At 36.4% G+C, this 13,665-nt stretch overlaps 1 protein-coding gene across 1 annotated transcript in view; it reads left to right on the top strand.

Annotated features, from left to right (window-relative positions):
• The window catches only part of NPEPPS (aminopeptidase puromycin sensitive), a 117,491-nt gene that overhangs the window by 56,058 nt on the left and 47,768 nt on the right, over positions 1–13,665 (top strand). Inside the window, 6 exon segments of the mRNA XM_011959842.1 lie at positions 4,657–4,778; positions 8,056–8,163; positions 10,821–11,021; positions 11,464–11,560; positions 11,673–11,706; positions 12,317–12,431. Of these exon segments, the coding sequence (XP_011815232.1) occupies positions 4,657–4,778; positions 8,056–8,163; positions 10,821–11,021; positions 11,464–11,560; positions 11,673–11,706; positions 12,317–12,431 (677 nt within the window).

Consider the following 13,665-nt stretch of genomic DNA (forward strand, 5'->3'; position numbering starts at 1 on the left):
CCCGGCCAAAAGTCTGCACTTTTAACCACCACATTGTGCTATCTTTATTTTTCAAATTAAATATTTCAAAAACATAGTACATTTACATAGTTTGAAATTCAAATGCTATGCAATGAAATTTGGTTTGCCATTCTACCCTGTCTTCTTTCTCATCTCTATTCCTCAACGGAATGAAATGAAATTTTCCTTTCAAAATAATACCCTGCTTTTGTAAGCATTTATACTTTTTAAGAACACAGAAATCACCATGCCATACATAATATTCTGCACCTTTCTTCTTTTCCCCTTAACTATAAATATTAGAGGCCATTTATTAGTAGTATATAAGAGATGCATCATTCTTGATAAGGTCTGTTTACAGCAGACATGCTAAATGGTGAAGCTATTTCAAATAATAACAGAAACAAGTCAGAGAAGGTTATGACCATTAGTATAGTATAATTTAACATAATTTTTGACATTTTTGGCCAGTATAACAATTTCGAGCTAATATAACAATTGATATAAATATTAGAACAGAAAAATTATCTTGCAGATGTGACCATATTGAAGTATTACTGTCATTATTACTATTTTTTCTTTCGAGATGGTGTCTTGTTCTGTTGCCCAGGCTGGAGTGCAGTGGCATGATCTCAGCTCACTGCAAACTGTGCCTCCTGGGTTCACGCCATTCTCCTGTCTCAGCCTGCTGAGTAGCTGGGACTACGGGTGCCCACCACCAAGCCTGGCTAATTTTGTTTTTGTATTTTTAGTAGAGACGGGGATTTCACCGTGTTAGCCATGATGGTCTTGATCTCCTGACCTCATGATCCGCCCGCCTCGGCCTTCCAGAGTGCTGGGATTACAGGTGTGAGCCATCATGCCTGGCCAACAATATTGAATTATTGAATATCTGCTTGAAATCATTGGCTTTCACATTTTCCCAAGGTTTGCTTTAAGAATGAAGTTAATCTTTTTCAGGACAGATTTCACAAGTGATCTGTCTGATATTTACTGAGCTTATCTTAGGAGGGCATTAATAACCTTTGTGTTTAGCTTCATCAAATTTAGCAGTAATGCAAGCTATTATACAGCTAAGTAAAACCTACTTTTCTGAAATTGGCACCATTCTGGAATAGTGATTAAATTACCATAATTATTGTAAGGTCTAACCACCTTAGAATTAGTGGCTAAGGGTCCTGAGAATGGCTTTTATATGGAGAAACACTGGTAGTTGTCAGCATTTTGAAGAGTCAAAAACAAGGTAATAAAAAGTGGTGACACATGGCGAAACCCTTTTTCTACTAAAAACAAAAATTAGCAAAAATTAGGCAGACCTGGTGGTACACGCCTGTAGTTCCAGCTGCTCAGGAGTCTGAGGCAGGAGAATTGCTTGAACCCGGGAGCCGAAGGTTGCAGTGAGCTGAGATTGCACCACTGCACTTTAGCCTGGATGACAGACTGAGACTCCATTTCCAAAAGAAAAAAAGAAGTGGTGACACAAAGGCAAAGACCTTTATTTCCCTTTTTGTATAAATTAATCTCTTTATTTTTATAGCATTTAGTAGGCTCATTAAATTTCTTATTATTAAAGTATTTCAAGATTTACTCCAGGTTTTACAATTGTTGTACTCTCCTAAGCTTTAAACATTTAAGGTTTTTGATGGAAGTCCCAATTTTTCAGTTGTTTACTTTATAAATGAGCTTGATGTATGTTTCAAAAGGTTTATAGCCCCAAACAGATAAATATTTCATACATTGGATATGAAATAAAGTATCTAATTTGAGGAAGTGGTGTAAATTTTGTGTGTTGATAGGTGTAAAATTAGACAATTTGGCAATCAGTTCATTAATATGGTGTAAATTTGATAAATGAAGTTTATTAAAAAGTCATTTTTTTCTCCTACTTGCCCTAAAATTCTACTATTTGAATAGTAAGTAAATACTTTGTAATTGGTATCATATAATGTGACACTAATTAAATTTATTAATGATTTTTAAATACTTTAACTTGTGTTTTGTTTGAATTTCAGGTAATAACTCTTTCCAATACTTTGTATTTTGTTTAGTATGCCACTTTTTGGAAGTGGTCACTGTCAATATCTTGTTATGGTTTGATGGCCTTGGAGATTTAAAACCGAGTAAAAGTGTAAGCAGCCTTTCTTATTTAGTTATGAGTTTTAAATCCACTTTTGTTCCAACTAGGAAAAAATGCAAGTAGATTTACCGTGAAATACGAATTATTTTTAAAAAACATCTTAACAGTTCATTGACTTAGTGAAACAGATTGGGCAATTCCACTGATGGAATTGTAACATAAAATTCCATCATATAGTTTCCATTAAAGGTAGTAGGTTTTTATAATCTGTTAGACCTTCTTTGCAAACTTTATTAATGTGAATACATTTGCTTTTTTAAAAAATTAAGTGAATTTCTAAAGAAAATAGAAATTAAAAATTTTTAATTTAAATTTTGCTTTATAGTTTAATTTTTAGCATCATTTAGAATTATCGGCCGGGCGCAGTGGCTCAAGCCTGTAATCCCAGCACTTTGGGAGGCCGAGACAGGCGGATCACGAGGTCAGGAGATCGAGACTATCCTGGCTAACATGGTGAAACCCCGTCTCTACTAAGAAATACAAAAAACTAGCCGGGCGAGATGGCGGGCGCCTGTAGTCCCAGCTACTCGGGAGGCTGAGGCAGGAGAATGGCGTGAACCTGGGAGGCGGAACTTGCAATGAGCTGAGATCCGGCCTCTACACTCCAGCCCGGGCGACACAGCGAGACTCCGTCTCAAAAAAAAAAAAAAAAGAATTATCAGTGATTTTACTATATTCATATATACTGTCCCAGTAACCTGTCATTCTCTTTAAAGAAAAAAGTATTCATTGTCCTCTTTAGATATTCACAAGTACCTGATTTTTAAAAAATAAACATCACAAATGTCTATTCAATAAAGCTTCAGTTGAGTTGTTTTTTTCTCAGAATCATTAAGAATATAGCACTTTCATTGGTGATGACTTTGCTCTAAAGGTCTGAAATTTTCACTTAAATTACTTTCAGAACCAGTTTGAGGCATCATGCTAGAAACAATTTGTAGTTTGTCATTCACTTATTCTGTAGACTCGCACTCCTCGTAACTTTTGGTCCTTCCAAAAGCAAATTCAACTTTATAAGATGAATATTTGACTTTGAGATCATTCAAAAGAATATCAGAGGGGCGGGGCACAGTGGCTCATGCCTGTAATCCCACACTTCGGGAGGCCGAGGTGGCCGGATCACTTGAGGCCAGGAGTTTGAGAGCAGCTGGCCAACATGGCGAACCCCTGTTTCTACTAAAAATACAAAAATTAGCCAGGCGTGGTGGTACCTGCCTGTAGTCCTAGTTACTCACGAGGCTGAGGCACAACAATTGCTTGAACCCAGGAGGAGGAGGCTGCAGTGAGCCGAGATTGCATCACTGTACTCCAGCCTGGGCAACAGAAGTGAACCTCTGTCTCAAAAAAAAAAGAAAGTCATAACATTTTGAACAATGTCAAATGTTATTGCTCTTCAGCATTCCAAAATGACAATTTGAAACATTAGGATATAAAAGTTTGGTATGATTGGTTAATTACTTTATAGTCATGCCCTATCTTTGATTTGTTAGACTTCTCATGCTTTAAATCTTGATATAAGTAGAGCCTTTAAAAGGATCAACTAAAAAGTCAACATTCCTCTACTTTTTTTGTGACTTGATTTGTAAAACACAGAATGGGATTACTGTTTTGCCATGCATCTGTATTTAGCAGATGATTACTGGATAATAATTACAATTTTTTATGTTGTAAAAAGAAACTAATAAACTCAAAAAAGCTCACATTTTTTGTCTAAATTATTTTTGCTCTTATACAACAATAGAATACATATTTAAGTTGTATTTTTATTTGCATTTAATAATTTATTAATTCAATGTATTTCTTTGTCAGATTTCAAATGATTGAGGTGATTTGTAAGAATTTGTTTTATGCCCTGTTGCTCATCAGATCATTGGTCTTCCCTATAGCTCCTTACAAAATTATGGAATCAGTCTTCCATTTGGAGTAAACATTTAGTGTCTTATCTTGATGACAGAGTAATTGGCTACATTTATCTTTCTATGCATGAAGTTGTATAAAAGGACCAATTCACATGTATAATTGGCAGAGAGCATGAATTCTGGACTTAAACATTTTATCCCATTCTCATTACTTACTAATTGTATGACATTGGGCAAGTTATTTAGCTTCTCAGCCTCAGTTTCCTCATCTGAAAAAATGGGGACAATATCTCCTTCCAGGTTTATAAATAATTATGTGTATTTTAAAAGCACTATACACAATAGCACATGTCAGGCATTTAAAAATAAATGTTTGTTTCCTTTCTTGTTCTTATTTTCACATATTGGTAGTTTCAGGCTAAGTTAATAACTTTCTAGGCAGTAACCCTAAACATGACTTTCAAGAGTTATTTTAGGATTAGTCTGCCTTTTACTTTAGTAAGTACTGTATTCTCTCCATTGCCAGGAGGAATATTTGAAAAAGAAGGAATGATTTGAACATTGTAAATAGCTAACTGAATATAGTGTCTTGAGGATATGTTTTTGATAACTGTGTTTAACATCTCCATAAAAGTGTGTTTTATCTATCTTCAATCACAGGTACGGGAACCTTAAAGATAGATTTTGTTGGAGAGCTGAATGACAAAATGAAAGGTTTCTATAGAAGTAAATATACTACCCCTTCTGGAGAGGTGCGCTATGCTGCTGTAACACAGTTTGAGGTATGGGTTATTCTTCTCTAAAATATTATTATTATTAAATTAGGCATTCTGACAAAGCTGCGTTTTATTATGTGGGGTGATTATTTGAGGCTAGGTGCCCTTGGCCATGATTGTATTCACAACTAATAAATAATAATAATTCACAATCTAATAAAAATAGAATTTTTATTTTATATTTAGCCTACAGAAAGGAGGGAATTAAGGGTGCGGAGTGGGGAGTGATTATATACAGTTATACACACACACACACACACACACTCAAACACACGACACATTTTGATACCTGAATTGCCTGTATACTGTGTACCTTTCTTAAAATCGTCCTCTTAGTGTTTGATATCTATGGCTTTTCCTACAGCATTATTAGCTGCTGTTTTCTAGCATTCCTTTCCTTCTTTGACATCTTTTGTTTATCTTACTGTAGCATCTGTGCTGTCTTTGATTTTTTTTTTCTTTTTTCTCCCTGTGTGTGCGTGTGTCTGTGTGTGTCTGTCTGTGTGTGTGTGTGTGTGTGTGTATATATATTTGCTGTCCTACGTAGGCCAGGGTGATTTTTATTTATCAAGTATTTGCAAATTATATAAATTGTTTTGAATCTGCTAGTCATACTTTTAAGTGTTAAATCTAATTAAATTTATTTCTATAAATTTCAATATGGATAAAGAAATAATTCATGATATCCATTCTTATGTTTCTGCCCATATCCCTATATTGTTTGCTTGTTTGGGATAACCTGAAATTTTTTATCCAGTTTACTCCTAATTTGTTTTACCTGATGTATCTTCTCTTTCAATAATTTTATGTTACCTTCTGTTTAGAATAATATTTGCCACAGATATTTAGGTTTAATTCTATGTTTGAATGATTCCAATGCCTGTCTCTACCTGCTTTGAACACTTCATCCTGGAATGGTTGGCTGATGTATGTCTCTAAACAATTTTTTTTAGGAGAAGGTATATGGGTAATGTAATTCCTGAGCCTTTGCATATCTGAAAAATCTTTCATTTGCCTTTATACATGACCAGATTTAGTGGGTATATAGATTTGTTAATGGAAAAAAAGTAAAAAGAGCAACTTTTGACATCCAGAAGTTGTCTGGCACTCACAGCTAGCTAGCCCATGTTATTCTCCCTATTAGACATAATATTACAGAATACCAACTTTAGACAAGGCTACTTGAGACCATAATAAAGTGAGACAAGGGCATCCATAATTTTGCCTAGGCATAGTGCATACAAGATCATATGCTACCTGCAAAATAACAAACATCTCCATCTCTCAGTTAAAATGAGTGACTACTGCTTCTTTACCAATTACAGTTTTAGATTTGCTCTAGTCTGGCCTCCGTATAGTTAAGATTTATTGAGATACCTACCCATCGAATTGCCTCATCGGACTTCTTGCAGCACTCAATCTAGAGTGAATCCCTGCTTACTTAGACCCTCTTCCCAATCATGTAAACCAAATCCCAAATCGTATGATGGGTTCTTTCTTACATTCTTACGGAGAGACCAGTGGTTTCCTATGGTGTGAGTTATCTCTTGCCATGAGTAATAGACCCAACTCGTTCAATTGTGAGAGTAGCACAATCGGCTTACAATTTTTCACTTTCAAAAGTCTGTGAATATTGTTCCGAAGTCTTCTACATCTCACTTTTTCAAGAGGAGGTGTCACAGACTAAAATGTTACTTCTTCCTTTGTAGGTAAGATGTTGTTTCATTTTGCTTTATTTTCTTTCTGCTTGCTTGTTAAATTATATCTTGACTTTGAAAATTAAACTGTTTTTTAAACCAGGTGTTCACTTTTCATTGATTTTTGCATAGTACTTGGTGAACCCTATTGATTTTTAGATTCAGATATTTTTTCAGCGTGAGTTTTTCTGTTGTATCTTCACTGTGATATCCGTTCCATTCCCTTCTCAGTTAATACTCAGTTTAGCTCTAGAATCTGTCTCTCAAATGTATGTTTAATTGCTTTTATCACTTTGTCCTTTAGATAGTTTCAAACTTAAATCTTGTTATCTATGTCATTAGTTTAATTTCCTCTAGTATAAATTCATTTCTCTACTGCTGCTGCTTCTAATTTAAATGCTTCTGTGCTGCCATTTCTTTCCATATACTCTCCTTTCTTTTCAGATGTCTTATTTATTCATTGATAGAATTCATTATTTAATGTTTTTGAGAATGTAGTCAGCCATCTAAAATTTTTTCCTTGGAGAAACCCTTTTCTATAAGCTTTTTTTTTTTTTTGAGTCGGAGTCTTGCTCTGTTACCCAGGCTGGAGTGCAGTGATGCAATCTTGGCTCACTGCAACCTCCGCCTCCCAGGTTCGAGCCATTCTCCTGCCTCAGCCTCCCGAGTAGCTGAGATTACAGGCACGTGTCACTACGCCTGGCATATTTTTGTATTTTTAGTAGAGATGGGGGTTTCACCATGTTGACCAGGCTGGTCTCGAACTCCTGACCTCAGGTGATCCACCCACCGTGGTTCCCAAAGTGCTGGGATTACAAGCGTGAGCCATCACACCTGGCCTGTTGTTTCTTTTCATGATACAGAATCTTGTCATTGGTTCCATTTTATTTACTAAATAAATGGAACATTCTGTTTACTAAAATTTCCTTCTTTTATAACTGATACCCTGCAGAACCACTAAGTTTTATTTTGCTTTCATAAGTTTGCTCTTTTTAAAATTTTTAATGAAAGAATAAGGACTCAAGTAGGTCAAGTGGCGACAGTTTTATGTGTAGCACATGGAAGTGCCATTAAATGAATGACCTGTTTTGAATTGATAGAGTATCTGTCTTTATTCCTATTGCTGCCATTCCAGATAAAGAACAAAGCACATCAAAGATTAAGAATATTTTTATTTTTAATTAAAAAATAAAAGCCAGAGAGACAACTTACCATGTTTTCCCAACTTAGAATTCTTATAGCATACTCTTTACTGTTCTGTGCACTGTTATGTTAACATTATTGATTTGAAGGCATTAAATTGGAAATGTTAAAATGTAAACAAAAATTTAATTGTAAATAATTATAATATATTGTTAAAATCCATAGCAGACACAGTTCCTGGATAATTTTTATGCTGGAATGGTAGTGGTAGTAAGTGTTGTCTTTTCTTTCTAGTTAATGTCTAGCTTGTTGCCTGGCACTGAGGAGAAAGTAAATATTTGAACAAGGGAATGAATGAATGACAGAGGGAAATGGCGACTGCTTTATGAAATAACTTGTTAGGTTAATTCTAAGGTATTTATATTTCATATTCCTTTCTTAAGGCTACTGATGCCCGGAGGGCTTTTCCTTGCTGGGATGAGCCTGCTATCAAAGCAACTTTTGATATCTCATTGGTTGTTCCTAAAGACAGAGTAGCTTTATCAAACATGGTATGTATGTGTTTATACGTTTATCTAAAATTTTAATAGGCTTTAGCAGATTTAGTTTGCTGATTAGATGGGATAATATGAAACCACCTACCACAGTCCTGGTATATTATAGGAACATAAATATTAGTTTTCTTTATTTTCAATAAGTCTCTTTTGCTTTCTTTTTTTTTTTTCCCCCCTGTAGAGTTGGGGGTCTCACTATGTTGTCCAGGTTGGTCTCAAACTCCCGGGCTCAATCTGTCTTCCTACCTCAGCCTCCCAAAGTGCTGCGATTACAGGCATGAGCTACCTTGCCCAGCCAAGACCTCTTTTTCTTGATAGCCTTATTTTTGGAGGATTTTCCTCCTTGTCAGATTCCTTGTTAAATACATTTATAAGATTATCTACTTCTTTTAATTTAGAGAGGTAAATTAAGTGACAAGTTTAATAGATTTATAATAACTAAAAGCAAAAGGTCTTGGGCTGGATGTGGTGGCTCACATCTGTCATCCAAGCACTTTGGGAAGTCAAGGTAGGCAGATCGCTTGAGGTCAGGAGTTGAAGACCAGCCTGGCCAACATAGTGAAATCCCGTTTTTATTAAAAATACAAAAATTATCTGAGTGTGGTTGCGTATACCTGTAGTCTCAGCTAGTTGGGAGGCTGAGGTGGGAGGATCACTTGAACCCAGGAAGCGGAGGTTGTAGTGAGCTGAGATCACACTACTGCACTCCAGCCTGGATGACAGAGCCAGACCCTATCTCAAAAAAAAAGAAAAGAAAAAGGTCTTGACTTATTAAATGTCAAAAGAAAGCCAGGTACAGTGACTCTTGCTTGTAATCTCGGTGCTTTGGAGGCCAAGGCAGGAGGATTGCTTGATGCCAGGAGTTTGACACCAGTCTGGGCAACATAGTGAGACCTCATTTCTACAAAAAATTTAAAACTTAAAAATTAGCCTGGTACGGTGGCATATTCCTGTAATCCTAACTATTTGGGAGGCTAATGTGGGAGGATCTCTCGAACTTAGGAGTTTGAGGCTACAGTGAACCATGATTGCACCACTGTATTCCAGCCTGGGTGACAGAACAAGACCCCATCTCTTTAAAAAAATATAGAGGCATGGTGGCTCATGTCTGTAATCCCAGCACTTCAAGAGGCTGAGGCAGGTGGATCATTTGAGACCAAGAGTTCGAGACCAGCCTGGCCAACATGGTGAAATCCCATCTCTACTAAAAATACAAAAATTAGCCAGATATGGTGACAGGTGCCTGTAATCCCAGCTACTTGGGAGGCTGAGGCAGGAGGATTGCTTGAACCTGGGAAGCGGAGGCTGCAGTGAGCCGAGATCATGCCACTCCACTCCAGCCTGGGTGACAGAGTAAGACTTTGTCTCAAAAAAAAAAAGTTGCAGCAGAGCAAGACCCTGTCTCAATTTTTTAAAAAAGTTAAAACAATTCAAAAGATATAGCCGCGTAATGAAGTATATTTAGGTTTCTGGCTGTTTGTATTCTTGGAATGTATTCTCTTCACCAGTGTTATTGATCTCATTCATAAACAGGGTAAGCATTCCCCACCTGAAGTGTATTGTCTAGGACAGTCTTGTGTGGGGAACATGGAAAAACCTACTTCACCTGAAAATAACTGTCTTTTACGTATTTACTGGGGGAGAGGATCCCATAAATAGAATGTCATTCTCTTCTCACATATTCTTAGAAGAGGAGGCTAATATATTAAACAGAAATATTCATTCACACTTTAGTCTGAGTGAATTTATCAGTGTGTTCTTGAATAAGTCTTCCTTGGAAGGAAGAAGAGAGAGAGCTTGATGAAACAGCCTGAATAGGAAAAAGAGGGAGAACACCAAAGGAAATTAGGGACTCCAAAGGTAAAGTTGAAATTTCTTCAAATAAGCTTAGAGCCAACTTTGGTAGAGAATGCCCTAGATCTAGAAGTTCGTATCCTTTGAAATGGGAGATTCTGCAATTATATTTTATTTTATTTACTTATTTATTTTTGAGAAGGAGTCTCATTCTGTCACCCAGGCTGGAGTGCAGTGATGCGATCTCAGCTCACTGCAAGCTCCACCTCCCTGGTTCACACCATTCTCCTTCCTCAGCCTCCCAAGTAGCTGGGACTACAGGCACATGCCACCACGCCTGGCTAATGTTTTGTATTTTTAGTAGAGATGGGGTTTCGCTGTGTTAGCCAGGATGGTCTCGATCTCCTAACCTTGTGATTCGCCTGCCTCGGCCTCCCAAAGTGCTGGGATTACAGGCATGAGCCACTGTGCCCGGCCCCTGTTTTCTTTTTATTAATAGTCATTTTCTCCTAAACTTATGTCAGTTGAAAAGTATGAAGCCCTTACTTAAATCATCCCAATGCCTGGCTTATAAATAAGTATTCAAGAAAAGTCCATTCCTCTTTTCTTTCACAGGTCCTTGGTAGTTTTAACACTTCAGCCTTCAGCTTTTTAGTGTGAGTTTTTATCAGACCACTTTCCTTCTTAAAGACAGCATAAAAGCACTGGATGAATTGGGGTAGAGAAATAAGCCATGCTAGGATAGAAAGGGGGAAAGAGATGCAATAAAGCCTACTGTTTGGGGCTGGTATTTGCTCTATGGTATTAATGTAAACCTATTTAAATTTTTCTTTTTTTTTATTTTATTTTATTTCTTAAAGAATGTAATTGACCGGAAACCATACCCTGATGATGAAAATTTAGTGGAAGTGAAGTTTGCCCGCACACCTGTTATGTCTACATATCTGGTGGCATTTGTTGTGGGTGAATATGACTTTGTAGAAACAAGGTCAAAAGATGGTGTGTGTGTCCGTGTTTACACTCCTGTTGGCAAAGCAGAGCAAGGAAAATTTGCGTTAGAGGTAAATGTACTTGAAGAGGATTGTTCCAACAGTCCATAACTCCAGGTTGGGGAATTTACATTTCTGGTCAATTATTAGTACAGTTATTTATAATTTAATCTGAAAGTTGTGCTACTTGGTTTTTATTTTTAATAGAATTTTGGAAATGCCAACCTTGGTGTTTTGTTATTTTACAAAATAATAAGGCAATATAAGAGTGATTTCTCTAGGGAATGGGTGGGAAAATACGTAGTTATATTTTTCATATCAAGTTATAAGTGGATTAAAGTTTGACCATTGTATTCAAAATTTGGAGCTAAGGCAGTCTTCGGTGGTAGGGCTCCCTGGGATTCATTTCTAGTAATTTAAGATACATTGGCTTGCAGCAGGATTCCTTTGTGGGTTTCAATATGAATTATAATAAAATATTTATTAGATGGTTATTTTGTTTATACTTTTATAGGTTGCTGCTAAAACCTTGCCTTTTTATAAGGACTACTTCAATGTTCCCTATCCTCTACCTAAAATTGATCTCATTGCTATTGCAGACTTTGCAGCTGGTAAAGTAAATTTCATTTTATTGCTGAATTGTAATAACTTTTTAAAATTGTGTGACTTTTGATGCAAGAGTATGTATATATATCAACAAATGTTTATATTTATTTTATGAAGGTGCCATGGAGAACTGGGGCCTTGTTACTTATAGGTATGTTAATGATGTATTACCCTGCCTTGTCTTTTCAGTCACTGATTTCAAAAGGGCTTCCCTCCTAATCACAGTTGAGTAGCTTCTGCTTTTTGATCTGGTGTAAATTTTTCTACCTTCCCCCACTTCCATGCACATTTCAAGAATGCAGATGGAGACCCCTCCCTTTGGTGCTACTGTCTGAGGGTATAAGATTTTAAAGTGAGCATCTGGCGTTAGTAGCATTTGTAGATATATTCTTGGCTAAGTTTTTCATTGCAGTGCCTTTCTTTCCTGCCAGTAGTTTCATAGCTATTTATCCAGCTTGGAGAACCTTCCCTAATTTCATCTTCTAGCCAAATTTTTACATGTCTGTCACCACAACATAAACATGTGAGTTGAATAACTTTTAAAAGCAGAGTCTGTCTGTAAACAAGTTTTTGCTTTCTACTTTCAGTTGCCTTCTTAGATGAGCTAAGTTTACAAACTGATAATTAAACGTGTGTCACATTAGGAAATATTTTCCTAATATTTCTAAAGCCTAACTTGTCCATCTCACTTACTGTCTGAATCTTCCCAACTTATGCATGCCCACTTTTATTGTTTAAATTTTCTTTTTTTTTAAACACAGGGAGACTGCATTGCTTATTGATCCAAAAAATTCCTGTTCTTCATCCCGCCAGTGGGTTGCTCTGGTTGTGGGACATGAACTCGCCCATCAATGGTTTGGAAATCTTGTTACTATGGTATTTAATATTTTTAAGTGCTCAAATATATTTATCTTCATCCTACTCCACATTATTTTGACTATACAGTATTTCAAGTTTGGCTGCAACACTGTGCCAAAAAATAATTGAGTGATAGAAAAGTATTATTTTAAAAGGTCCACTTTGAAAGGGCTTACCAGAATCTCTGCATTGAACAAGGACATATGGACAGTCTTTATTCAACAAACACTTCCTAAACTGTTCTACAATTTGTCTGCAAATGAGAAAAGTCAAGGTACTAATTTGGGTGAGAGAAAAATATTCCTCTTAGGTGTAGATGCATGAATCATGCAGTGAGATTCTAGACTAACTGTAGTTTCTTGAGTCTTATTTGTTAATCTGATTCATAGCTGAAAAGTAACCTGATGAATAACAAACTGAGATCTTTAATTAGAGAGAAATGTTTTTAGGACTCAGTTTTTTCATTGCCTAAAATGTCAACTTGAAATTTAATGAAATAAAAGTAAACAAACTGCAAAGTAACTGCAGAATAAAGCTGTATTAAAATTCCAACTGTTCTTTTGAAATCCTTATAATGTTTGCAGTAAATGATCTCTGTCCTTCAGTCCTGATTTTTCACTCTTACTCTAAATAAATACTATTTATGAATGCCAACTGTGGTAGAGCTTGGGAACACAGGATTTAATAAGTGAACTAGATGTACCTCTGCAATTAAATAACTGGATATTCTGGAGCCAGCTAGATTCCCTGACAGCATTTTAGGCTGCCAAAGAGCAGTACCTGATTTGAATGTAGATTGAGTCCATATGTCATATAAATAAGAATGTAAAACATTTAGCAACTATTACATGTCTGAGAGAGTTTCTACAGAAAGTCAACCCTTGAAAATAAATCTTTTCCTTTTATTTTAGATGTTTAAAATTTTACAGGTGAAAAAAATTCTTTGAAATATAATTTCAGGCTGCGCACAGTGGCTGACGCCAGTAATCCTAGCACTTTGGGAGGTCGAGGCGGGTGGATCACCTGAGGTCAGGAGTTCGAGACCAGCCTGACCAACATGGCGAAACCCCATCTCCACTAAAAAAAACCCAACAAAACTAGCCAGACGTGGTGGTGTGCGCCTGTAATCCTAGCTACTCTGGAGGTTGAGGCAGAAGAATTGCTTGCACCTGGGAGACAGAGGTTGCAGTGAGCCAAGATCACACCACTGCACTCCAGCCTGGGCAATAAGAGTGAAACTCCATCTCAAAAA

Source organism: Colobus angolensis, unplaced genomic scaffold (genome assembly GCF_000951035.1).
Source record: "Colobus angolensis palliatus isolate OR3802 unplaced genomic scaffold, Cang.pa_1.0 Scaffold50, whole genome shotgun sequence".
NCBI classification, from domain to species: domain Eukaryota; kingdom Metazoa; phylum Chordata; class Mammalia; order Primates; family Cercopithecidae; genus Colobus; species Colobus angolensis.